Source organism: Oscarella lobularis, chromosome 6, assembly GCF_947507565.1.
Source record: "Oscarella lobularis chromosome 6, ooOscLobu1.1, whole genome shotgun sequence".
NCBI classification, from domain to species: Eukaryota; Metazoa; Porifera; class Homoscleromorpha; order Homosclerophorida; family Oscarellidae; genus Oscarella; species Oscarella lobularis.
In genome coordinates this window covers 1933952-1959635 of record NC_089180.1, presented here as the reverse complement: position 1 = coordinate 1959635, position 25684 = coordinate 1933952, and the positions used below count along the sequence as shown (strand labels likewise).

General features: G+C 46.3%; 3 protein-coding genes and 1 long non-coding RNA gene across 13 annotated transcripts; 1 reads left to right on the top strand and 3 right to left on the bottom strand.

Annotated features, from left to right (window-relative positions):
• Nucleotides 1-1064: 1064 nt before the first annotated feature.
• Nucleotides 1065-5919, bottom strand: LOC136188506 (ubiquitin carboxyl-terminal hydrolase 25-like). The gene is made up of 19 exons (XM_065976243.1): nucleotides 5605-5919; nucleotides 5426-5534; nucleotides 5230-5367; nucleotides 5050-5162; nucleotides 4916-4984; nucleotides 4764-4835; nucleotides 4631-4703; nucleotides 4399-4448; nucleotides 4226-4333; nucleotides 4006-4055; nucleotides 3776-3950; nucleotides 3511-3717; nucleotides 3407-3454; nucleotides 2929-3353; nucleotides 2784-2879; nucleotides 2594-2733; nucleotides 2426-2539; nucleotides 2080-2376; nucleotides 1065-2027 (listed from the first exon to the last, which is right to left on the bottom strand). Exons 1-19 carry the CDS (start codon nucleotides 5797-5799, stop codon nucleotides 1732-1734), a joined length of 2775 nt encoding a protein of 924 aa, XP_065832315.1. The 5' UTR covers nucleotides 5800-5919; the 3' UTR covers nucleotides 1065-1731.
• A 433-nt stretch (nucleotides 5920-6352) lies between these two features.
• LOC136187896 (protein timeless homolog) lies at nucleotides 6353-8549 on the bottom strand. 4 transcript variants are annotated; one of them, XM_065975613.1, is made up of 11 exons: nucleotides 8361-8549; nucleotides 8133-8307; nucleotides 8016-8072; nucleotides 7808-7966; nucleotides 7667-7737; nucleotides 7217-7604; nucleotides 7004-7157; nucleotides 6825-6950; nucleotides 6639-6755; nucleotides 6512-6574; nucleotides 6353-6461 (listed from the first exon to the last, which is right to left on the bottom strand). In XM_065975613.1, the coding sequence occupies exons 6-11, from the start codon at nucleotides 7320-7322 to the stop codon at nucleotides 6437-6439; spliced, it is 591 nt and encodes a 196-aa protein (XP_065831685.1). In that variant the 5' UTR covers nucleotides 7323-7604; nucleotides 7667-7737; nucleotides 7808-7966; nucleotides 8016-8072; nucleotides 8133-8307; nucleotides 8361-8549; the 3' UTR covers nucleotides 6353-6436. The 4 variants fall into 4 exon arrangements, with proteins under 4 accessions (XP_065831685.1, XP_065831684.1, XP_065831682.1 ...); XM_065975612.1 differs by having other exon boundaries at nucleotides 6644-6755; XM_065975610.1 differs by having other exon boundaries at nucleotides 6353-6574; nucleotides 6644-6755.
• Nucleotides 8550-13092: 4543 nt separating this feature from the next.
• On the top strand, nucleotides 13093-13937 carry LOC136188143 (uncharacterized). The gene is made up of 3 exons (XR_010670140.1): nucleotides 13093-13238; nucleotides 13443-13709; nucleotides 13762-13937. It is a non-coding gene; the product is annotated as an uncharacterized lncRNA (long non-coding RNA).
• On the bottom strand, nucleotides 13388-22774 carry LOC136188141 (uncharacterized). Of its 7 annotated transcripts, none has more exons than XR_010670137.1 (29): nucleotides 19313-19822; nucleotides 19079-19267; nucleotides 18685-18823; nucleotides 18562-18631; nucleotides 17845-17889; nucleotides 17686-17795; nucleotides 17290-17629; nucleotides 17162-17230; nucleotides 17047-17112; nucleotides 16943-16989; nucleotides 16664-16889; nucleotides 16572-16613; nucleotides 16394-16516; nucleotides 16262-16329; nucleotides 16141-16194; nucleotides 16080-16092; nucleotides 15980-16023; nucleotides 15515-15909; nucleotides 15427-15457; nucleotides 15275-15372; nucleotides 15023-15220; nucleotides 14935-14965; nucleotides 14783-14880; nucleotides 14477-14728; nucleotides 14326-14421; nucleotides 14077-14228; nucleotides 13718-14023; nucleotides 13592-13664; nucleotides 13388-13539 (listed from the first exon to the last, which is right to left on the bottom strand). XR_010670137.1 is itself a non-coding variant. In XM_065975872.1 (28 exons), the coding sequence occupies exons 8-28, from the start codon at nucleotides 17317-17319 to the stop codon at nucleotides 13745-13747; spliced, it is 2412 nt and encodes an 803-aa protein (XP_065831944.1). In that variant the 5' UTR covers nucleotides 17320-17425; nucleotides 17491-17629; nucleotides 17686-17795; nucleotides 17845-17889; nucleotides 18562-18631; nucleotides 18685-18823; nucleotides 19079-19267; nucleotides 19313-19822; the 3' UTR covers nucleotides 13390-13744. The 7 variants fall into 7 exon arrangements, 3 of the variants coding, with proteins under 3 accessions (XP_065831946.1, XP_065831944.1, XP_065831945.1); XR_010670138.1 differs by having other exon boundaries at nucleotides 13592-13642; XR_010670136.1 differs by having other exon boundaries at nucleotides 13592-14023.
• Between the last annotated feature and the right edge of the window lie 2910 nt (nucleotides 22775-25684).

Below are 25684 nucleotides of genomic sequence, written 5' to 3'. Positions count from 1 at the left end.
GATTGATTGCCTGGATCTCCTGCGACATAATGGACTCTGCAGAGGAAGCCGGAAGTCGGTGACTTGCTCTAGCTCTCATTCATATATAGTACTGCGAGTCTACATTCATAGAAAAACATGACGTGTGTCCACAAACGAACAAACGGCGGTTTGTACCTCAAAAAGCCAAAATAACGGACCCTATTGTTCCCGAGTCGGAGAATTGCGCGGTCAGTCTGACTCTAGTAGACTGTACCGGTACAGTAGTCTAGCTGTGCAGGAAACGCTTCGAAGAGCGCTGGAGCCACGGCGCGCTGTTGGCTTCGTGGAGTGCGACCTTCTCAAAGCCTGCAGAAGGAGTGTCGGACGTCCTGCGTGAAAAAAGAACGCAAGCGCACCCGGTTGCATGATTTTGCGGGGTCCTTCGATTGCTCGCTCAGTGAGACGCTCTCCAGCTATCCTTATGGATCATCCACCCTCGCGCGGAATGCTTTGACGGTCGTTCGTTAGGCCAGCAGCAGCCTAGAAGAATTCCAGTGTATCCGTGAGTGCACGGATAATAAAATTTTATTATCCGTGGTGCACCGAGGTGCAGTGTCGCGCAATCCCGGATGAATGCAAATGCACGTCGTAAACAGTTGTCCAACTAACATGTTTTAATTATTTATGTATTGATAATGTTTATTTTTGTGCATTGAAAAAATACTTGTTTCACTGAGCGGCGGAGCCGGCAAATCAAGCGGCGACAAATCCATAGCAATATCAACGGTCCCAGACGTCGGCGTCGGTCTTCAACCCAACAGTGTATCGTGAGAGGATGAATGATCTATTAGGCCACAATTAGCTAGGGTTAGCGCACTACCGTCACATCCCCCCTTCTTCAAACAAAACAAAACAAAAAAAAAGTAGACTACACAGACAACACAAAGAAGAGATAAGCCCTCAATTTAATATTTAGGCCCTGTGAATCAAAGATTAGGCCCTCAATTTAAAGTTTAGGTTTTTAGATTCAAAGGTTATTCTCTCATTTTAATATTTGGCTTTTACAATCATAGATTAGGCCCTAATTTAACTGTACACGCCTGAGTATTAAATTAAGAGCCTAATCTTTAATTCTAAAGACCAAATAATAAATTGAGGGCCTAATCTTTGATTCACATGGCGTAAATATTAAATTGAGAGCCTAATCTTTGATTATAAAGGAATCAGTATCAAATTTAGGGCCTAATCTTTGACTCTAAAGGCCAAATATTAAATTGAGGACCTAATCTATGATTCTAAAGACCAAAATATTAAATTGAGGGCCTAATCTTTCACTGTTTTCGCCTGAGTATTAAATTTTGGGCATAATCTTTAATTCTAAAGGCCAAATATTAATTTGAAGGCCTAATCTTTGATTTACAGGGCCTAAAAATTAAATTGAGGGCCTAATCTTTAATTCTACAGGCCTAAATATTAAATTGAGGGCCTACTCTTTGATTCACAAGGCCTAATATTAAATTGAGGGCCTAATCGTTGATTCTAAAGGCCTCAGTATTGAATTTAGGGCCTAATCTTTGATTCTAAAGGTCAAATATTAAATTGATGGCCTAATCTTTGATTCACAGGGCCTAAATATAGAATTGAGGGCATAATTTCTAGTTCAGAGGGCATCAATATTAAATTGAGGGCCTAATCTTGGATTCTAAAGGCCTAAATATTAAATTGACGGCCTGATCTTTGATATCAAAGGCCAAATAGTAAATTGAGGGCCTAAAAATGCTCGAGACGCCCGTCGTCGATGTCGATCGTGCTCCTTTTCTTCGCCAAGACGCCCAACTTCTCGCATATGCTCACAAAGTGCTCGTTGACGATTTCTTCCAACGACTTTATGCTGCCCTTGGCAACCGTTTCGAAACTATCCGAAACGAGCGTCTCCACTTGGGACATCGGATCAGAAATCCCCTTTGCCGCATCGTAATCGTCGATTTCTTTCTGAAACGCCGCGTTGTGATCTTCGACCAAGCGTCGAAGTCTCTCAGGCAGAACGAGATCCACCCCGTCGCAGGCTACAACGACCAAATTAACATAATTATTATTAATCTATTTATCCGTTATTACTTATACGACTGGCTTCCTTTTCGTTGATGTAAAAGAGACAGTAGGCGCTCGCCGTGTGATGCGTTCCAAACGATATGCGTCGAACTTCGTCCCACATCACCGACGTCACGGAGACGTCGTTGAATTTTCGCCACGTGCCGGCGACGTGATCGCGAATGTAGACCCAGTAGTGACCGCCCGTCGCTTCGCCTTCGTGAACCAAAACGGAGTGGAGGCGATAGCACACGTTTTCTAGTTCTGCAATTTTGTACAGTTCGTCGATTTTCGTTCGAACGTTTTCTATTTCCCTTCTCAGTTCTATTCGTCTCGTTTGAGGGGCGAGTTTACGTGCGTGCGTTTTTCTCACCGCGTTCGACTTCGTTCACCTCGTCTCGCCATCGACTCAGATCTTCCGTCCGCGTTTCCATGACGACGTCGCTGGAGACGTGTCGAGGAGACAAATTCGGAGCGCTGCAGAGAACTAGAGAACGAAGTTCGATTAAAGAGCTCTACTTTTTTCTTTTGTTGAAATTGCCTTTAGGTTCTTCCTTGGGTGAGACCTGCATCATGTCGTCCTGGCTACTACCCAAGCACACTCTCTTTGATTGTGCGAATTCCAAAGAGAGATTCAATGCGTCTCTCAGCGCAACCCGTTTGCCTTTATAGTTTGTATATCTAATCATCGAATAGCAAATACTGATTATGTATAATCAGAATCGATTTACTTTTCGAGTTCTTGTTCCAATGCAGCAAGCTGCTCTTTCAATTTGTACTCCTCTATTCGTTTCTCTCGAGTCACGGCCTTATTAACCTCCATATACCTGATATTGAATAAATAAAGATAGTTATTTATTTTCTGTGGACGGCTACCTATCCATGTAGAGCACTTCATCAAAGGCGAACCTATCGTGTATCTTCTTCGCTTTTCCTTCGGTGGAACTGAACTCGAATCGCGATAATTCCAATATGAGAACGGGCGGCAAATGACGAAACCACGTCTCCTGTTCCGATTTGACGTCATCCGAACCGCCGTTGCCGACGCCGCTTGCGTTGACGGGCTCGATTTCGCGCTGGACCATCAATCCGTCGAGACTCGCGTGGAGATTGGGAAAACCGCGGACTGGAAGCGGATGGGCGCCAAACGGGCCGTCCGTTTGGAACTCCTTACCCTCGTTCATGCCCATCGTGGAGAATTTACCGTAGAAGAGTTCGAGGATCGGGTTCAAGGCGGGAGAATCGGTCTTGAACGCTTTCTCGAGCCATTCCATGAGAAGATGGTTAAACTCGCTCACATCCTGAGAACATACAGGTTAAGTTTGTTAGGAATAGTAGGAACGGTTCTACTTACCTGCTGATAGGCTGTGTTAGATGCGGAGGAAGCGAACGTAGATTTGAGTTAACGACACAACGTGCTACTACTAAATATATAGTAATTAATTAATTTTCTCATACCTGTACTGCTTTTGTTGGATCGACGTACTTTCGCCGACTTCCCAGTAGGAGTGCAAATAGGTCTCTCAGCTCCTTTACAAACAACACGGACGGACTCGATGCTTGGTCTCGTTCGCTCTCCGGCGCGTCGCCGTTGACGACGCGTGCATCGTCGAGACTCGCGTGCTGCAAGACGACGTTACGAAAAACGGGAAGATGATACAACGACTACAAAACATCAAAACTCCCCAACTATTTAATCTAATTTAATTGTTATTTTATCTACCTGAACGACGGCACTAAACCAACACGTATTCCCAACGTTTTTGATTCCCACCGGATTGGCTCCGTCGCGGATTCTCTCGTGGGGATTCACAGGGTCGATGTGGAGCAAGAGGGAGTCGTATCGGCGCCGGTGTGTCGAGCCGCCTTTCGTATCGGCCATGCTAGCCTCGACAGCTCTTTGGGGGGGGAGGCGAAGATCACAATTGAGTTTCATGTATGGGAAACTTTAACCTGCTCAAATCTTGGTCTTCTCGAGACAGAGGAGCTCCACTAATATGATTCTACGCATAAAAAATAAATAAATAACTCTTTCTAACGAATAAAATATTCACTACGAGATACAGTTGAGTCAGTCAGTACATCTGTAAGACTGTTTCTGGACTAAGACATGCTGCACTGCTAATCCTAACGTTGGAGCGTGTATCTATCTCTAACCCCCCTCATTTCTTACGGCGTCTTGAAGGCTCAATGCGATCGCTCTCTGGACATCGTCGTCACCGTCTTCCGTCGACGTCAAATTGATGAGAGTCGGCTTCACCTCCGATCCGCCACCGTACATCTACGAGACCGACGAAATAAAAATAAAAAATCATCAAAAGTTCGTCGTTTATGCGTCGAACGTACGGAAGTGGGCACCGAGCCCGTTCCCTCGCAGAGCGTGTATTCGGCTTGATCTGGAATAAAAGGAACTCAAACGTTGCAAAAGTCACAGCAGATCCCTATCTGGACACGCTTAGACGCACGCTTCGGTGGCCCGCATGGAAACGAGCACGAGACCTTCTCACGCGTTCGCGTAAGGGAAACCGTCCGTCCAACTCAAGAGGGGCGAATTCTGAATTAACTCATTTATGTATACCTGCGCTAACTATGGTCCACAAAGCCCCGTCGTTGATCATCTCCTTTGCGGGTTCCTTGGGACGGAGGGTTGCCTGAATAGAATAGAATAGATATCTCTAATAGAAACGAACAAAGGCTCGTGTTCCTATTACTTGAAATTGAATGATTCGATCCTGCGACCGGCAGAGATACATGCGCTCAGTGTCCTTCATATAGAAAGCGACCTGATTGGGTGAGAAAGAAAGAAACGTCGGTTGGCACCGTGAGAAACGATCGACTTCGCGAGGAAGTGAAAGAGACTCGCCTTGTGGAGCTGAGAAACCGGACCATCAGCATCAAGTATAGCAGTCTGGTTGTCCACCTTGCGAATGACCTAAACAAAAGAGAGAACATATATTGCAATGGAAGCCATCAGAAGGAGAGAAAAGAAAACCATACCAATCGAGGCAGAGCTATTTCTGTCTTCGTGCAGACGAGCTTCACCGTTTGACCGTAGTGAACGGCTCCATCAAGAACGGTGAACTCTTCACCCTCTCTTTCATTTTCATCGACTTCAGGGAGAGAGAAAGAAAAAAAAGGAGTTAGGTCTTCTCGCTCCCCCAATTCCTATCAATTTACCGAGGTAAATAGTAAAGGCTCCCCATTGCTGACTGCTCGCTTGGAAATTATTTCCCCCGACGTGAAGATATCGAGTGCTGACGGTCTTCGATTGGGGTCGATTGAAGAGAGCGACTTGGGATCCGGACAAAATGCAAACTGAAAAAAAATCAATTAATTTAAAAAATCATCGAAAACCGTATTCCCACGCGCTCACATTCGGTATTCTTGAGCGACTGCTTCTTTATCGACGGCTTCACGAGCAAATTGAAGTGCTCGCGCTTATCGGCGTCCGATATCAAGAGCGTCTTCGCCGCGCAGTAACCCTTCGCAAAGAAAAAAAAAGGAGATGGAGTCAGCGAAAAGTGCATAAAGCGCGCCCACGCATTTTCTCACGGTGTCCAAATTGAGCGGTTGCATGTCCTGATCGCGATTTCCGATTCCGGCCGAAGCGGAGGCTGCGGCGGCGGCGTAGATGGGAGCGAATCGGTGTCTGTTGGGAAGTGGCGAAAGGCTATTTCTCCGTTTGATCCGTCGAAACTGCTCGTGGGACTCGGTAGAGGGGGGGACGACTCGAGTCGCGCTTCTCATCGCCTAACGAGGATAGGGAAACGCCGTTCCGACGCCAATTGAGTCCGTGCCCAACGTCGGCGGGATTCCGGGCAGGTAATAACCAACTGCTGTGGCGAAAAAAGAGGACAAAAGCTAATGTTATCCACAAGGACGCGCGCTACAAAGGAAGTGAAACGGAAATAGGTGTACCGTAAGGCGACGGGATAGGGTGAATAGGCCGAGCGTCGCGCAACCGAATTCGATCCTTGATACGGATCGACGAACGGATTGTGCCCAGTTGCCGCGTACGGATTCGTCGTGTACGGATGAGCCAACGACGTCGGGCTGTTATACGGCGGCATCAGACACGACGAGCTGGGATTAGCTGGGATTAGTCGCGTGATGATAGTAGGGACCACTTCGCGCCGCTATGGTAGCAGTAATCCTATATAAAGCCTGCAAATCCTACGGCAAAATATTTGTGCTTCAGAGAGTCATCTGCTGATATTTGTCTCGAAGGATAATAGGTTAGAAACTTAATAAAAAAAGATGAAGTTAGTGTCATGAAATCAATAAAGTAAATCCCTTCAAATAATTGAAAACTCTACACGTTGTATATAATTTATACTGTGCACTGCATTCCATATCGTTTAGAGGAAAAGTTGTACTTAGATTGTTATAAGGCTGTACAGAAAATTAACCTGCCAAGCAGTTTGATAACAAAGGCTACACACGTGACGAGTAGACGCACCTTCTGCACAGCAGGAAGCGCATTCCATCCAGGGCAAATCTTTTCATTGGGAGTACCCAGGCCCTTCGTTAGAAAAAAAAGAAAAAAAACTAATTACACCTAAGTAATGACGTGGCATTAGTCTGACCTTACATATCTTATTAACTTGATCAATTTCTGATTTGCCTGGAAAGAGGGGCTTGTGTTGAAGGAGTTCGCCAAAGATGCAGCCAACGGACCAAACATCAATAGCAGTAGAGTAAGACTGCATACGATAATAATATTTATCATTATTTATAGGTTCTAATTATAAATAACTTATTTCTATTTTTACCTCTTTGTACTGAACCAAGTACGTACATTCAACTCCAGATAGATTTTATTCGCCTGCACGTCCTTGGGACCCGGATACGAACTGTCCATGCAAAGAAACGCGGGCAACGTCAAATTGACGAGCAATCTAAGTAACGCGATCCAATTCATCGCTTACGAGTCCTCGTTTCTCGTTCTTACTTTATGCAGGCGTTGAGCAGATTTTCGTCCTCCCAGAAATTGACGAGAATCGATAGAATATCGGTTTGGAGAATTTGCGTGCAGCCGAGCTGGCGACGCGTCAGGCAGCTCGAAGTGTCGCGCTTCAGAAAGCCGATCAGGTCTTTCATGCACTCTGCGCGGCGATCGATCGAGAAATTCGCTCGAAAAGGGAGAGGAGCCCCGTTTTCGTACCCCAGCACTCTTCGCCTTTGTAGTATTGGTCGTCTTCGGTGTATCCGAGAGCGCCGCAGGTCGCTAGAAGCTCTTCGTCGATGTCGAGAGCGAGTAGAGCGTCCATTTTCCTTCTCGGGTAAACGGCTAAGTCACGTGAATAAAATAAATACTTGACTCATGTATATTACGATAAGAATTTTTACACTGCGTATGCCACTTCGAGAAAGAGATCAACTCGACCTCCTTCGGAGCTATAGGCGTCTATTGAAAAAAGATGAGGTCCCATGTCTACGTAACTACATTTCCGCAGCGACGTCGACGTCGTAACGGCACGACATCCACGGCTCCAAGTCCCGCGGCTTTGCCACATAGAGCAAATCGAATGTAGCCGTCTTATTCAAATCGACTACAGTGACAATCCAGCAATGACGTTATAGTAAATAGTGTCTTGCAATATCGATAATTTACCTTTTCGTTTGCGACGGCCGACGATCCTCCCATACAGGAATGGTGCAGTTCTCCGTCCAAACCGACATCTCCTGTGTATATATAATAATATATTAATTAAAAAAATAATGGATATTTTTCTTTCGTCTCCTCGCCACTCACCACATGTGTCCTTCGTTTTTTCCATGCTGAGAGATCCGTTCATTTGAACGCATAGTCCGCCCACAGTTTCTGCTCTTTTCGAGTGACTGGAGCCGTCGCCTTCTTGCTTCTAGTCGACTGGCTCGACGCCAATTTCCTGACGGAACCGGCATGGCAGGTCTAAAAACAATCTAATGAGTAAATTAACTAATTATGTATTCTTAGACACTTGTTTCTGAGGCTTATAGCCTGTCTTCTGCTGTCCACCGTCGTCGCAGAGGTGAATCTAAAAAATTGTAAAAATCAAAATGTATCTGTCATGCGCAATTTCGAGTTTTTCTTATACCCGATTTTCTTGACGGGTTCCAGTCTTTCTGGAATCGTCTTCGTCTTCGAGACGAGGACGAACGGCTTTTTCTTCGCTTTTTCCATCGTCTCCTGTCGTTTCTTCAGCTCTATTCGCTTCTTGAATTCCACCAGCCGTTCGCACATCGATTTTCCCTCGTCCTGGGTCGTCGATCCTGAAGCGAAAGACTCGCGCGTCAATATAACAGAGCTAGAAAGGCGAACGAACTCGGTGCGATGTGCCGTTTCGGCGGCGAGGTCTTCCGAACGCGGTTTCGTCGCGCGTTCAGAGCGTCGTGACGCTTAGTTCGACGCCGATCGTGTTCCTCTTCGTCTTTTCGAAAGCGGCGGTCCTCGGCAGAAAGTCCTCGCGCTTTGTACGCTCGCTGAAGGTTGCGATCCATTTTTTTCTCCGAATTGTGCGCGTGCGCTTTGTAAAATCCGCAAAATCCGCGGCCTACTGATTCTAATTTTGGCACGGAACATTTCCCATCATGTTGAGGCTTTAGCTTTTTAGGATACGCTCTGCACGCCAGCCTGGAGGCTAGCCCGCTCTGAGAATAAGATTCGGTGTTTCTAGGGTGGGTACAATTCTCGTCATATTTGACAGCTTTCCTCTCAGCAAGTCGACATCTTTGAGTCTAAAAAGCTTGTTCGTAGGAGAGTCTTGCAAACCGATATGTTGCCAACGTGTCATCTCAAGGGTGCGGCCCGGCCCCTGCATGCCGCCCACGTAGACGTACGAGGTCTGCAGCCTGCAATTCATTTATCGGGAGTACGTGGCGTGCGTAGCTACTGTCAACAAAGAACTTCTAGCAGCTACGTACTGATAGGAGAAAAGTCTGCAAAAGCGATCGCAAACGTGAAAAAATAGCCTCGCGTAGCCGGGCCCGCGTAGCCAGGCCCTTCTCCCTGATCTCCCGTATAAACACGGGAGGGGAGAAGGGCTAGTCTGGAGGCCACACCCTTCGCTCGGGACAAACGCGCATGGTCCAAGTGTTGCATGCGGTACGCACTAAACGAATTAAGTTATTAGAGACGCCCTACGTCATAGCTTCGAGATCCCAAAAGCGAGACAACTAGGGGAGAATTGGAAAGTCTAGGCGCGGTCTAGGTGATCGTACGCAGAAGCGACAGCTGAGGAGTTCGTCGTTTTCGCGTACTAGATTGCTTTCTTTCGCGTACGATCGTCACATTTTCGCTTACGATCGCGTACGATTGGGTGGCATAAGCGTGCGATCGACCGGGATCACTCATCGCTACTCGTATAAAAACATTCGAGGGCGTAAAAGCTAATTGGTCCCTACGTCACAGACAACTCGGCCTGTGATTGGGCCGCACTCCACAGTGCGGGGTGCAACACATCCCCCCCCCGTTTGGCCTGACCCTATGCCACGGTCACGTGCAAGGGTCAGGTGACCTGACTAGTCAGGTCACCTGACCCTTGCACGTGACCGTGGCCGAGTTGTCTGTGACGTAGGGACCAATTAGCTGTTCTAACCGTTTACGCCCTCGAATGTTTTTATACGAGTAGCGATGAGTGATCAAGGTCGATCGCACGCTTATGCCACCCAATCGTACGCGATCGTAAGCGAAAATGTGACGATCGTACGCGAAAGAAAGCAATGTAGTACGCGAAAACGACGAACTCCTCAGCTGCGGAGCTCGTCGCTTCTGCGTACGATCACCTAGACCGCGCCTAGACTTTCCAATTCTCCCCTAGTTGTCTCGCTTTTGGGATCTCGAAGCTATGACGTAGAGCGTCTCTAATAACTTAATTCGTTTAGTGCGTACCGCATGCAACCATGCGCGTTTGGCCAGACCCTTCCTCCCTCCAGACTACAGGGGGTCTGCGTCAGAGGGTCACGCGACACCCCACTTGCCCCGTGACCTCGGTGGCCCTAATTAAATCAGCACGTAACGGTAAGCAAGATCGCTTCAGCGCGTAAGGAAACGTCTTCCGACACTAGTTCCGAGGTAAAATCGCGTTCGCGGGACTTGTTTAAAGCCATATGTACGGTAGAGCGAACAGTTGCGAACGTTTCCTTACGCGCTGAAGCGATCTTGCTTACCGTTACGTGCTGATTTAATTAGGGCCACCGAGGTCACGGGGCAAGTGGGGTGTCGCGTGACCCTCTGACGCAGACCAATGTTACCAGGCCCTTCCACCAGTGAGTGCGCCCCAAGCGCGCTAGCTGGTGAAGGGCCTGGGGACGAGGCTAGGCGGGCGTATCGATCGACCGAAGAGAATCGTCACTCTCCCGGTGTGGTCGAAGGATTATGTGTTGGAGGTCTCGACGAGGCCGGGTAGTAACTCCTAGTCTTAAGACGAACGTATTTGCAGTGTGTGTTGTAGGTCGACCATTTATGTTAGTTAGTGTGGAGTTTGTGTAGTAGAAGAGTTGAGAAGTTGTAGTAGAGTCGAAAGAGACGTAGAAGAGTTGAGAAGTTTTAGTAGAGTCGAGAGAGACGTAGCAGAGTTGAAGAGAGTAGCGAGAGTAGAGTAGAGTCGAGAAGAGAGGAGAAGACGTAGTTAGTAGTAGCCGGCATTTGTAGTGTAGTCTGTGATCATGCAGGGACGCAATGATCTTGGGGGGGAGGAGTGTAGTGAAGTGTACTCCGGGACCTTGGTGTCTTTTAATTAGTTAAGTGGACGCGGCCGATGATTGGCTGTATGAGTGTGCAAGTAGGGGTGTCTGTGCGTGTGCGAGTCAGTCGAGCAGTCTAGTAGTCTAGTCGAGTAGTCGAGTGCTTGTACGTAGTCGAGTGCGAGTGTGTGAGCAGTGAAGTTAAATAAAATCGTTGACGAACGTACGCGAGAGTGGGCCGAGCGGGCGAAGCGAATCAGCGAGCGAGCGACGACGATCGAGAACCGAAGAGACGACGACGTTACACTTCCCCCCTGCGTATCCGCAGACGTAGTCCGTCAGCGAATTGTTAGAAAGACTTTCACTAAATGCATTTTCTTACAAAACAGATAGAAATTCAGTACATACGAGGCCAGATACGAGGGAAAATGGGAGCCTACGTAGAATGCGAGTTAGCGGGAGATCACCCTAACAACGACGCATGCGCCTTTGAAAGTCCGCCCTGCCCGCGCAGCGAGGCCTTTGCCAAAACTGACGTCACAAATTAAGTCGGAAACCCCCGTATAATATCGTCAGACATAACTGAAAATCTAGTCGGGGTTGACGCAGTTGGAATCAGCATTCAACTCATCAAAAATCTCGAAAAACAAAACATAAAAACCCTATTCCCAATTCAAAGCGAACTCATACCAAAAGTCCTTGAATCAAGCGTCTCGCCTCTTCTATCATCACCAAGTGGATACCGTCCTCGAGACGTGTGCGTATCAGCGCCGACAGGCAGCGGAAAAACCCTCGCCTACGTTCTACCGCTTCTCCACGTGCTAAACCGCGTGGTGGTGCGTCGTCTACGCGCTCTCATTGTACTACCAACCCAAAATCTCGCTGATCAAGTCAAGCAAGTATTCGATACGTATTCACGTGGAATGAGCGTTCAAATTGGCTTGACAACGGGACAACAAACGTTTACTAAAGAACAAGAAATGCCGACTGAATCCAGAGGAGTCGATATACTCATTACAACTCCTGGTAGACTTGTTGACCACGTGACATCAACAGGTGGCTTCTCCTTGGATAACGTACGTTTTTTGATTATTGATGAAGCCGATCGCTTATCGCCAACCCTAATAATTTGCGAAAATTCGACGTTTCGAAACGAGGACTCACGTGTCTTCCATCGCTTACACATCGTCTAGTTGATCTGGGTCGGAAATCGTGCGTGTGCACAGTTCGAGCACTCGCAAACACCCCGGATAAACAATAATGAGCCGACCACCGAGTTGTACGGGGAGTTCGTTATTCGCAGAGAAGAGCATCTAACGCGCGCTAGAAGATAGTTTGCCTATGGGTAAAAACCCACGTATGTCCTACATGTTTGACCAGGGATACTAGACAATAGGGATAAGAAACGCGTGTACATTGTGACGCATGATGCGTGACACGCCACGCCCCTTCACCAGCTTGGACCTCTGTCAAATACCGTATAGCGCAAAATATTCGCGGGAGAAAACTTTCGCGAATTTCGCGATTTTTTTCCCTTCGCGAAAGTTTTTTCCCGCGAAATTTTAGATTTTCACACACGTCATAAGTAGGGCCCTGACGATCGCGAAAGTTTTCTTCGCGAAGTTTATTTCTAGGCAAATTCGCGAAAGTTTTCTCCCGCGAATATTTTGCGCTATACGGTAATTATCGATATCTCCAAATCTGAAAGCTGCAGAGCCTTCTAATATTTTGGCAAGGTTTGGAACAGACTACGAATTAATTTCCTTTTGTCGTTTTTATCAAACGAGGCTGCTTACGACGATTTTGGCCCGTTTCTCTTCAGCACGCGACTTTGTGCAATTGTTATGATTGTTTGAAAGGATTTTAGATCCCCAAAGTCTATTCCAATATTAGACTATAAACGTCAAAGTGCAACTGTCCTGCCCAAGATCGTCTGTCATTCCTAATCACCAGATTAAAGGCAATTTTGCAATTTGTCAATAGAGGTGCTTAGCAGAAAATCGTCTCGATTTTGACGGTTAGAAACCAGTAATGATTTTGGGCAATACAGTTGCACTTTGAGGTATATTGTCAACAATTTGAATGAACTTTGGGGTTCTGAAAACCTCTAGAACGATCATAACAATTGCACAAAGTCACGGTGATGGGGTGCTGTAGAGAAACGGGTCGAAATCGTCTATAGGACATCATCGTTTCGAGAATGTTGAAAAGACATTTTGCAACCTTGCCAAAATTATTCACTTGCTCTCGAGCTTTTGGATTTCGAGAAATCGGGGAATTACTTAAGAGAGTTCAAACGGACGTGGAGGGGGGCGTGCCGAGTCACGCATGTATTATGACGTTACAATAGGTCACGCGCGCGTTTCTTATAACCAAGAGCTATTACGGACGTGGCAATCAACCTTCGTGGATGAATAATGTGAGATGCTCCGGAGCAGAGAAACGCGTAGAAGACTGCGCTTTCGATGGATGGCATGAAAAACGGTGTACAGCGCAAGAATCAGCCGGAGCCGTTTGTGGTACGTATTGCTATAGGTCTGTAGCTACACATAAGATAGTTGTTCCTCACAACGTCACTCCTCCGGCTGGTGCAGCCAAAGTGCTGGTACAGTACGTTAGCCTCTTTCCAAGATCCTCTTACACGCGGTGTATTGTATTATAGGTCTTAATACCATACGTTCCGACAACATTAGCTATTGTTTCTTAAACTAAAGTATTAATAGCAACTGACGACGTCGTAGTCCTGCCTCTAACAACGGTTCGACTTACCGGATCGTCTTTCGATTACGCCGGAATTGTCGAAGTTTTTCACAATGGCAGCTAGGGAGTAATTTGCAACTATAATTGGATTTGGAACTCAATCAGCGCTCGCCTCTTCTGCCGTCAGTTGGGATACAAGGGCCCGTTCAGATTGCCTGTCTATCTGCGTCGATCAAAGAGATCGTCTACAACGCGTTCGGCTTCGTGCCGTTCGCGCGTTCCCTCACAAAGTACGTACCTTTTTAATATGCCTGCGTGCATATCCTTATGCGTCCTCCGAAGGTTGTCCGTCGATTTGACGCAGGCGGGGCGCGCTGGGGCACTCTTCCAATCGCAATACCGGGCGGCCCGCGAAATGCCCGCGAAACGCCGGCGACGGTCGAGCCACGAGATGAACGGAAAACGGGACAGGCGGAGGTAGACAGGGAAAGGGAGCCAGCAGCGGTCCGTAGAGTGGATAGCCCATTGGCATTTGGGGTGGAAGAGGAGGAGGGGGCGGTGGGGGAGCGTCGTTTTGAGGATTCGTATACGCCGGAATAATCTGCTTAGATAGAAATGGTCATCGTCGAGGAGCGCTATGACGTTACGCGGGTCTACCTGAACCTCCGCCGGTCGGACGTAGAACGGCTGGGTCGACGTGAATTCTGTCCAGACGTACTGCTGCGCTGGAAGACCGGGCATCGCGCCCAAAGGAACAGAACGAGACGTCGGCGGCGGAAGAGGAGGAGGTGGAGGAGGTGGAGGGGAGCCTACATAGAGGAAATATATGAGAAACGAAATCGGCTAGGTCTTATAATCTTTCTACGGTACGTAAACGTCTTATAATAGGGATTTGGTGTTGCTCACCTTGCATAAGCAGTCCTTGGGGCATTCGCGAAGATTGAGTGACGAAAACATCGCTGTTTGCCGACGTTACGGCGACGTGTTGAGGTCGTACACTGTCTGCAAGACATCAAGTTATGAAGACCACTGTACACACTTTTCGACCAGACTTTACTTGCGAAATTGATATTCACATTCGGCAACAATCCTTTTTGCCGATTACCGTCTGCATTCACAGAACTTTCTCCCTTGGTTTCCGACTGTTTCTCTTGGAGCCAGTAAAGGGAATCGGTAGTCTCTAAATCCTGCCCGTCGGGTGATAAGGCCTCATTGGCGCTCTTTTCGGCGTCACTGTCGAGCTGCTGAGCCACCTCGCGCAATTCCTCGTCCATAATCTTCTCCAACTGCCTCGATTTGACCTCAAATTCTAAAAATATTTATTGACAAAATAGGTCATAAAATTCTCGTGACTCGTCCCAACCCAAATCGTCCTCATTGGTCGTCTCCTCGTCGAGGAGAGGCCATTCGGATTGAGTAGACGGAGCCCAACTTTCTCCAAGAGGCCTCCCACTCCCCACGCTATATAAATGCATATTAATTAATGCCTATCTATACTACGTGCTCAATACAGACCTTCCAGGCTCTTTACTTGAGCTGCTGCTCTCTAATAATAATAATACGAGACTGCTACAAAGGAAATTTCCTAAAGGGAAGCTCCCACCTTCTGTATCAATTTTCTTCCACAACGCTTCCGGCAATTCAACTCCAGTGTCTACGATAGCGCTATTCATCGCTTCTCTGAGCAATTTGTCTTCTTCTTCCTCTTCGGATGCGCCTTCCTGCCAGACGCTCTGCTGAGCCACATCGCGCAATTCCTCGTTCATAATCTGCGCAAACTGCCTCGAAGCGACCTCAAATTCTAAAAATATTTATTGACAAAATAGGTCATAAAATTCTCGTGACTCGTCCCAACCCAAATCGTCCTCATTGGTCGTCTCCTCGTCGAGGAGAGTCCATTCGGATTGAATAGACACAGCCCAACTTTGTCCAAGAAGCCTCCCAATCCCCACGCTATATACATGCATATTAATTAATGCCTATCTATACTACGTGCTCAATACAGACCTTCCAGGCTCTTTACTTGAGCCGCTGCTCTCTAATAATAATAATACGAGACTACTACAAAGGAAATTTCCTAAAGGGAAGCTCCCACCTTCTATATCACTTTTCTTCCGCAACGCTTCTGGCAATTCAACTCCAGTGTCAACGATAGCGCTATTCATCGCTTCTCTGAGCAATTTCTCTTCTTCTTCCTCTTCGGATGCGCCTTCCTGCCAGACGCTCCGCTGTGCCACGTGTCCTTGATGGGCTGTCGCCGTCAAACTTCCCAGCGTTCCAGCACTGCTGCCCATTGAAACGGGGTGCGGATACGCATTGAGATTAAATGCCATGGATAAGCGAGCCATATCGTTAAATATTTGATGCATATTCAAGGGCTCTATTAGAGGATTCTCGTGCGTTTCCGTTGGCTCTTTGGCATGAGGAGATTCCCGCTTCGCTTTGATATTTGACGTCATTTCGTCTGGCTTTGTTTCTACGACGGGTTCACTGTGTACAGTATGCAGAAAAAAAATTCAAAATAGATCGTTGCGTGACGTTACAATGCGTCTATATCTACCGCTTGATCTTGCGCGCGTTGGACTGTAAGGCGGGGTTTCCCGTCTAGAGAGGTAGAAATATAAAAAAACCAAGGCAAATCAAAAAAAAGATATCGTTACCAGTTCGCGAGGCCTAAGGGGAAATACTAATATAGATACATATAGATATGGAGATGCTTACTTGTTTGAGCCGGCTAAATGAGCGAGAGCCACTGCTTCGAATGCAACGTGCTTACTAAATACAAATACAGTCCGTGACGCTAAGATAAGAAGAAGACTTCTACTCCTGTCATGATACCCACCCCTTCTGTATTTCTTTTTTGGTGAAACTCGCCTCGTCATCTCCTAGTTCGTGAAGAAACATGCAATCCTATACGCAGAAATATGAACGTCATAAATACACGATTGTTTTTGAACGCTGCAGGTTGTCTCACGTGCTTAAAACAGGGTCGACACTTTAGAAAATTAGAGCAATATTTCGACGTTCCAAACGACACTCTTAAATGATAACCGTTGATAAATGTATCATTAATTGCTTTAATCGCTTTAGCAGCATCCTATAGTATAATTCAACTAGAATCTATTTAAAAACGTCCAATTCTTCCATCTTACCTCCTTTCTTGCGTACGTGACATATGCATTTAGACTTGGGCCCTTACATCAGACAATTGCAATAAATCAAAAGATAATTCTTGTGGCCCTACTTGTGGTGGTGGGTATTCCGTCGAATTAACTGTGATGTTTCGAATTTTTCCAAATTTTCCGCAATATTCGTACCGCTTCAGCACGTCCGGATCGGCCACGCGCGGCGGAAGACCGATAATGAAGACCAAATTCAGTCGAATGACTCTCACGCCCTCCAAATGTTTTCGATTTTCGACCGTCTGCCGTTTCTTTTCCTGACTCCATTGCTTTCGAGATTTTTGAACTCTAAAAAAGTTGTGCCATCGCGCGAAGATGCGCATGCTATGACGTCAGAATACCGTTCAGTTGTCAAGGGAATGTATTCAGCGGGATTCTCGGGATAAAGCTAAATCATTGTAATTAATTGATGAATCAGCTAAGGAATATTTGAATAATATTTTACTCTTCGACATGCCGGGCACAATCCGTTCTCGTTCGTGCGTATTCGATGCCAGCAAAATCTGCACACCTGAAAACGCGCTTTTGCCCCTTCTCCTTTCAATTTTCGAAGGACTAACTTGATAACCGCACGTGCACGGATAGAAATTGATGTCGTCTATCTCCAATGGCTCCATGCAGAGGGGGCACTGTTCGACGAAGGAGATGAAGGTTCGTCAGGCGGGTTTGGGAGTGCGTGAACGCTTACTTCGGGTGCTTCGTCACCGGAGGTCATCATCGAGCGTTTTTCGGCAATCTATAGGCGATATGGGGCTGCGAGGGCTGCGAGAATGCTTCTGGAAGCCCGCGTTGTCGATCGAGCCCGGATTGCCGAGTGCGTACTTCTGCGCAAGGTACGCAGTGTATAGGCTACGTAGCGGGAAATATTGCGGGAAATAAGGGACTCTACAGTTTTGCAGAAACTAGACGCCGCGTTTTAGTCATTCGGCGTGTTCGCGCCGCCGCGGCCGCCGAGCCGGAAGACGAAGAGTGAATCCCAATGCCAGATGCAAAGAGCGCCGCCGTCTTTTCCCGTCCATATCAGGCATCTAACAGACGGTCTCATACAACAAAATCAATACCAAGTCTCATATGTGTGTATTACTTTGCTTCGTCGATAGGCGTTGGGCAAAATTCAACCGATGTAATTCCACCTGTGTGGCCGTGGAGTACGGCTACTGGGCTTCCATTCTTTAGATCACACACCCGAACTGTCTGTTTCAAAGCAATGAATCGAGACAGTCACATTATTCTTTCTTCTTACTTTGTCAAGTCCTCCACTAGGGTGTTCTCGTCATTGACAGATATACTAGATAATGATGGCCTTTCGTGAGCCATCATGGGATCCCCGAACACCCCCAGCACATTCTTATTACTCTAATATTTTGTAAAGCCTTTTTGCATAATTTGCATCGCACTGCCTAACCACGTGAGTTGGCATGCTTTATTTTCCGTAAAAGCCTACAATTTGGCCTCTTACGTAAGCGTGACACAGAGCTATACCTCTCCTAACCCTAACCTCTGCCCCTTTGGGTGATCGTGTCACGAGGCCCATTATCAGCTCGCAGTTGGGTTTGCGTGCTGCGAGCGCGACAAACCCAACGTGCTCCTTTACAGCGTTCCCTTTATGAACGTTACTGATAAAGCTCATTGCCATGTGCCCGTTATGTTTAATAGTATTTATCCTCAATGATGTAGCCTGTATAACAATCCGGGGTTCCTATCTACTGTGACGTCGCAATTTTATGTACATTTTGTTCAAAATACGGGAGAGTATGACATCACAATGAACGTGGATGTCATAAAGGCACCTGTGTGCGTGATTGGTCTAAGTGCGATTGTGACGTCAGTGTATACCGACAGACAAACACTTTGGTTTTTGGGCGATCACGTTTGAGAGCCCCTCACACCAGGGCGCGCGCGGGCTTCGCCCGCGCGCGCCCTGGTGTTCGGGGAATCAGATATATCAGCGATCACTGACTGGTGACCCCGTAGCGTCATCAATAGACGGCCGTCCGTTGATGACCAAATCTTCGGTTATCATCAGCACACTAGAATATGTATATTAATTATAATATAGCAAATGATCTAGGACGTTTTTCACAGTAAAAATGCGTCTGCCTGTCCGATCCATCAGCAAGCAATATACAGGAGCCAAATGGCCAAGAATTTTTCGATGCTAAGTAGCAAATGAGGCAGAAAAATCAACGTTCAAGTTCAATCCGGGTCTCTCCTGTAATAAACTACAGCGAAATTACAGGGGTTAGCCAACGGGTCTCTCCTGTAACAAACTACAGCGAAGTTACAGGGGGCTAGCTAACTCTTCTCTCCTGTAAATTAAAAGATATTGGCCAACCGAAGACAATTTTTGAAAATCGTCTAAGATAATTTTAAAAATCGTCTAAGACAAGCAGGGTCCTGCCGAGAATTTTTCAGTGTGGGAAGAAGGCTGATATAGAGTAAAGGAGACTATTAATATATAAGTGTTTCTTAGCTACTTTTTGATTCTTTTTGCTCTCTCTCTAGCATCCATTCCAACGCTTGCTTTTGATATGATCTCAACGTTGGTATCAATTCCGCGGGGACAAGAGCGTCATTGGGAATTTTACGCGTTTCCTGATTGGATAGGACTATTTCGTATAATCCATCCACGTCGCCCGGGGCAACCAAATGTGGCGATTCGTAAACTAAGGAAAACTTTTAGCTACGATTTTTTGATTGAATTTACTTACAATTTGACGTCAGATCTGGCATGAAATGAAAAATTACGAGTTGGAATTTTTCGTGAATGACTCTCCTTTTCAAATTCAATTCTTTTCGATTTAGCAAAACGTCGACGAAAACGATGTTATTTCGATTCGCTTCGATTTTTAGTTGGATGATGTTTTGATGTTCGAGCCAGCATATCGCTGAAACGACGTCGTTTGTCGTCGATTCGTCGTCGAAGGCGATTACAGGGAGTGCCGTAACAATGGACGCATTGTGGAGCCGTAACTCTGCTCCGGTTTCTTCGTTCGACGCCAAATCGATGGAATCGTACGACGAAATGTCGCCGATTGTGTTCTCGAATAAAAGTTGACCGATTGCGCACTCTGTTTCGATGTTTTCCGACGTTTGCGAGTGAACGCGAGCGAAGGGCGATTCGATTTTGGCTCGTTTCGAAGCCAATTGCTCGCTCTCGACTCTAGTCAATAATTCTCATCGTTTTGCAGACGCTCTTTTCATTCGCCTTGCCTTGAGACTAAGCTAGAGGCGGAGCGACGACGTTCTGCATGTTCGAGCCGGTGCATCTTCCAAAATGATAGAGCGCATGCCCACGCGCAAGCCTACAGTACTGTATTCCGGATGACTCGAGATATTCGACGGCGACTTCTTTCTCGTCTCCGTCCAAAGTGATGCCGACCTCTTCAGCGACCCACTTCTCGAATTCGTCCCTCGTCAGAAAATAGGCCAATGGACTCTTTCTCTTCTCGTCGGGAAGAGAGATATACTCTTCAATAGCGTGGCACAGTTTGGGAACATCATCAGCTGTCTGTGGACAGAAATCACTAAAGTGAACAAAGTGACTTCTCCGCTATTTACCTTGAGCATTTCTTCGCGAATTCTTTTCAGTTTTTCTCGGCAGTCCTTCATGCGATCTGATTGGCTCTTGCTGCAATCTATTTCGATCACGTGTAAAACTTTAACTGTGTCTTCGAATTTATCTTGAAGACGTTTCGCGACTTGTTCCAGCTCAAAGCGCACTTTGACTCCCGCCTTCTCATTGAAACCAATGAGATTGAAGATGACGACAAGACGAATGCGCGATTTTTCGTCAGAAGAAAGCGTTCTCATTGAAGCCTTCGTGAACGCACACCAATATTGTCCTTCTTCTAAAAGGCGACGAATCGTTTCTGATGAAATCTTTCCTCGAATTGGAAGGACGAGATTGAATATTGTATTTGATTGGCGAAAGAAGAGACCGTGTGCACTGTGGAATGTGGGTTGGGCACCAAAGTCCCACCACGATCCTTTGCCAACTTCCCCATTATCGCAATTATGGATATCAACACCCGGTGTGCGATCTTCATCTTTTGGTGGGGGTTCATTGAGTTGAAGAAGAGAATTTACGTACGTCGTTTTTCCCGCCATTTCGCTGCCAACTACGCAGAATTTAATTGAATCTGGACGAACGGTTTCTCGGCGAAGAACGGAAAATCGAGCGGCGTCCTATTAAAATAATTACACACGGAAACTGAATTAAATTGATGACGTACGTAATGCTGTCGAAGGAGAGCTCTCATCTCACCCTTCCATGCCACCTCATAAGGTGTCTTTCCGTCCTGAAAATCACGTTTATAAATTATTTTCAATTAGGAATGAGAACACGTCACCTTGTCTTGACACGTGACGTCACAACCCTTCTTAATCAATAGATCAATAACTGATGCGTCTACGCTGTAATAGTATTTTGCAACCATATGCAATGCATTTTGTTCATTCTACAAAGAATTGAATAGAGAACGAGTGAGGAATGAGAATTCTGACTAACCCAATGATCTCTGAGAGAAACATCAGCTCCTAATTCAATTAGTTGCTGAATGATAAAGAAAGAACGATGATAACGACATGCGTTCAATAAGGGTGTCATTCCCTTCTAAAAATAAAATCGCGAAACGAAAATGCGAAATATCGTAGGAATGCGACCTCATCAACAGAATTGATATCAATGCCTTTTTCAATGACAAGGTATCGAAGAACATCTTTCACTTCGTCATCTTCACACTTTGATGGTTCAATGGCATAAAACAAAGCGGTCTTCCCTTCCTGAATAAAAAAGACGGCGATTTGTTGATTGAATTTGTAGAAAATAAACAACATCTCACGTGATCTTTTGCTTGACAGACTGCTCCTTTTTCATCCAAGTAGCGAACTTTCGCTGAACGATTGATGGAACTTGCACACGCAGACATAAAAGGCGTTTTGCCAAACTGAAAATGAAATAAGAATAAAAGTATCACAAGTGAAATCTTCTAACCATGTCGACGCTATTGATATCAGCGTGGTGTTCCATGAGCCACTTTACTCCATAAATGCTTCCATTGGAGCAGGCACGATGCAGAGGAGTCTCCCATCTCTATTACAAATATTGCACATGTAGCTAACAAAACCACATTATATATCACGTGATTAGTAGCGTTGACACTTAATCCCTTTTCATTGACAAAATAATTAAAAATCTCATTTGCTTTTTCAGATGACGAAAACTGATTATCAGCTGCCCCAGCCTATAAATCAAAAGTTATTGTTACCAGAGAGCTGACATCAATTCTGTTACAATATCATCTGGTGACAAAATATATCCATATTCTTCGAGATAGACCATTTTCTTCATTGAGTCAACGGAACTTGCACTGGCATAAGAATACGGGACAAGTCCATTCTAAAAAGAGTGATAAGTGAAACCATATGAAATTAATTCCAAGTCATACGGGGTCTCTAAGTTTGAAATATGCACCGTGAGTGATGAGCCATTCAACGCCAAAAATATTTCCCCACTTGCAGGCACAGTGAAGTGGGCGGAGTCCAAGCTGCATCCACGCATCAGTTAATTTATCAATACAAAACGTATTCATACCCCTGTTGATTCCTCTTCAACGTCTTGATTCTTTTGCACAATCACATAACTGAGCCAATCATCGGCTTCCTCCGCCGAATCAAACTCTCTTCCCGCCACATAGTGAATTAGTGACAAGCAAGGGTGGTACTAACAAAAATGAGAATACAATCAATGTAGCCTGGCTTGCGAGGCTACAATCAATGGTGTGCGGCGATGAAAAACGCAACCATTCCATACCTGCTCAGATCGAAATCCTTTTTCTGTAGAAAGCAAACTAAGCAATTCATCCTCATTTTCCCACTTCTTCTTGATTATCGTCTCTAATCGATCAATCGCGATCCGCGTCTGTAAGCCAACAATCAGCCAATAACAACGTTTTGGTGAATCTTCGAGTTCGTTTCACGACGAAAAGCAGTTCGTCGTCGAAACGACTACTTCTCTACCGCGGCTTCTTACAAGAGGATCCACGTCCTTTTTCGCTTCTTTCGTCGCAGTCTTCAAAACGACTATATCACTAATCGATAGTCTACGGCGGCTTCTTCGACGAGGTGGATCCACGCCGTTTCTCGCTTCTTTTGTCGCAGAGGTTCCCATGACGTACGCATGCGCAGATGTCACATTGAAGGAATGTTTGTACTGTATTGCATTCAAGCCGGTGCATCTTTCAACTGATTGAGCGCATGCGTACGCGCAAGTTCGTCGCGATCGATGACGTCTAAACTTCGAAATTCCCTCCTCCAAGCTTCTAGCACTTGACCACGCCTCCAAGCCAGCAACAAATCAAAAGCCTACAATAGAAAAATAGAAATAAAAGTATCAATAAAACATAACATAGGTTGAATAAAAATAGGAAGCCCTGACCGCGAGAAAACGCCCCAAATATCTACTGGCCATACAGTTCATTGTATTTCATTTCTATATAGCTCTTCGACTGATGCCACAAAACTCTCTAAACGAACGTAGAAGCTGGCCGGCTGTCGACGACCTTGATTGCTTCTTCCACAGCTCAAGAACCTTGAACATACGAGAGAAGTTATCGCGAGTGAATTCGCCAATATTCGTTCGATCGTTCAAGCTAATATCGAGAGCAATAGCAAGAGCTTCCCATTTCGATCCGTCGACAGCAGCACACGCTTTCATCAACGCATCGGACACCGGCTCGTCATCGGAGGGAAAACATCCTAATAAATAAAGAATAATAGAAAAAGAATTTTCAAAAGTGCGAATACCTGAAGAAGGAAACTCTATTTCACGTGCAAGGATCACTAAGTCTCGGACGCAACAAACGTTATCTTTGTCTGGTCGAACGGAGAAGAGCTTGTCGTTGAGAGCCCTCCCATTAACCTTCTCATCGACTTCCCTCGACGAATAAATTGCCGGGTCTGCGTTCAACTTTTTCAGATGAGAACTGTCCAGATAGAACCAGTTAAGAATGACACCCGGACTTCGTTCGTCACAAAACAATGACCGGAAAAGGCGGAACCCTATAGGGTCGTTGCTATCGTACAGTGTATGACCGCAGTTGCCTTTTCCGGTCTCCGTTGCCTTTTCCGGTCCCGGGCTAAAGTTTAGGTTTTTCGCTGCCTCTTTCGTTCTGGGTTGACTGCCACGCTGCCATATTGCCACAGCGCCCCATGCTTTGCTATCACGGTTGCAAAAAGTATTATGACATTAGGCGCTGGCGGGCAGCAATGAACCTACGTTGGTGACCTTAGTCTGGCGACCGAAAGAGGCAGTGAAGACCCTACTTTAATAAAACAACGATCGGAAGAGGCGGAACCCAAAGGGTCGTTGCCTTTCAGTTGCATGCCTTTTCCGGTCGCCGTTCTAGGGTTGTCGCTGGCTCTTTCGTTCGCCGTTCTATGTAGTTGCGTCTTCCCGTCGCTTAGAAGCCCTGCACGCTCGACTTCGTCGAATGACTCCTATGCATCTTGGATCACTACAAATATATATCACTTTCTGCCTGTATGTCAGTTTAATTAAGTTGGCAGATTGCCTCACTGCCACGCGACCACACACGATGGCTTTCTGTATTTGAAAACTGCGCAAGGTTTTCCTGTAAGTAACGGTGCCAGTGTCACTTTGGCAGTGAGGCAGCATACCTATACGCATCGAACAAAGTCCGATCGGGAGTCTTGTAACAGTATCACAATGTTGCTTTCGCAGTACGGTTAGGGTTAGGGTTGGTAGTGATGATAGTAACAAAAACTTTGCAGCAGTTCAAAGCAGCAGTGAAGGAGCTCTGCTTTACGCATGCAAGAGAAAGTTCTTGAAAAGCGGCAGCGCAGGTCGACTTGTTGGCTTGCATTACATCAGGCTTCTGCACCTTAAATTTTGCTGCTTTTTCTTCTGTAACCGATAAGGTCAATCGATTTTTAACGCGAAATTGCTGTACTCCGATAAAAAAAGATCGCCATGTAACGTAAGAAACGCAAGGTGGAAAATATTGCATCTGCAGCCTTGAGAAAGTGGCTTCCACAAAGAAATTTTGGCAACAGCGGCAGTGAACGAACTTATATTTTACTGCTGTCTCTTTCTTACATTTGCGCTTACCTATATTGAGGAAAGCACGAACGGGATTCTTCTAACAGAATTGCCATATTGCTTTACAGTTTAGCATGCGTCGCTTCCTGCCGGGAATACACGTAGCAATGATTTTGCAAAAGTTGAAATCAGCAGTAAAGGACCTCTGCTGTATTTACGGTGCAAAAGCCTGTATCGTGAAGTACAAGCCCAGAGACAATTTCCGCCTTTCAAGAAGTTTATTTTCTTCTTCTGCGAGAAAGAGAGTAAGGCACTTCGAGAATCAATTTTTACTGCCGCTACCAAACAAATACTCTTACACGATTGCTTGAGTCTTCTCTAGTTTGCCACGGTGTCACTTTGCAACATTGCCACGTTGCCACGCTGCCACGTTGCCACGCTGCCACGCTGCCACGCTGCCACGTTGCCACGCTGCCACGTTGCCACGCTGCCACGCTGCCACGTTGCCACGTAGCCACGTTGCCACGCTGCCACGTTGCCACGCTGCCACGCCGCCACGTTGCCACGTTGCCACGTTGCAACGTTGCAACGCTGCCACGTTGCCGATGCTGCAGTGTATTCATGACACGACACTATACTGCTACAGTACCGCAGCCAGTGTCACACTAGCACATATACACATACTACAGTGGTACTTTTACACGTATTAGCATCATTTGTAATTGAGCAGCACTAAGGACGTAGTGCTACAGCCAATAGACATAAAACTGCTACGTGGCCCACTTGCCACGTCAACATTGAAGCCACTCTATAAGGAGTTTAGTGCAACATGCAGCTAATGGACATGCCACAGTTGCCACGTTGACACTGAAGCCACTCTAAGGACTTGGTGCAACTGCAGCAATAGGACACGAAACTGCTACGCCATATGCCACGCTGCCACTGTGCCCTTTTGCCTCTGAAGCCCCATTGACCACTAAAAGCCCATTGCCCATAAAGCCCCCGTTTTTCCACGTTTACA

What these genes read in the sequence shown, in the direction of transcription:
- LOC136187896 (XM_065975609.1), bottom strand. Translation starts at nt 8,535, where the DNA reads ATGGATCGCAACCTTCAGCGAGCGTACAAAGCGCGAGGACTTTCTGCC. An exon ending in GAACCCGTCAAGAAAATCGG is followed by an intron (nt 8,073 to 8,132) that starts GTATAAGAAAAA and finishes ACAATTTTTTAG; the next exon opens with ATTCACCTCTGCGACGACGG. An exon ending in AAAAACGAAGGACACATGTG is followed by an intron (nt 7,738 to 7,807) that starts GTGAGTGGCGAG and finishes ATATATACACAG; the next exon opens with GAGATGTCGGTTTGGACGGA.
- LOC136188506 (XM_065976243.1), bottom strand. Translation starts at nt 5,799, where the DNA reads ATGAGAAGCGCGACTCGAGTCGTCCCCCCCTCTACCGAGTCCCACGAG. An exon ending in ATCGAATCATTCAATTTCAA is followed by an intron (nt 4,704 to 4,763) that starts GTAATAGGAACA and finishes TATTCTATTCAG; the next exon opens with GCAACCCTCCGTCCCAAGGA. An exon ending in GAAGTGCTCTACATGGATAG is followed by an intron (nt 2,880 to 2,928) that starts GTAGCCGTCCAC and finishes ATTCAATATCAG; the next exon opens with GTATATGGAGGTTAATAAGG.
- LOC136188141 (XM_065975872.1), bottom strand. Translation starts at nt 17,319, where the DNA reads ATGATGACCTCCGGTGACGAAGCACCCGAA. An exon ending in GTCGACCCTGTTTTAAGCAC is followed by an intron (nt 16,330 to 16,393) that starts GTGAGACAACCT and finishes TTCTGCGTATAG; the next exon opens with GATTGCATGTTTCTTCACGA. An exon ending in TGTGAATATCAATTTCGCAA is followed by an intron (nt 14,422 to 14,476) that starts GTAAAGTCTGGT and finishes GATGTCTTGCAG; the next exon opens with ACAGTGTACGACCTCAACAC.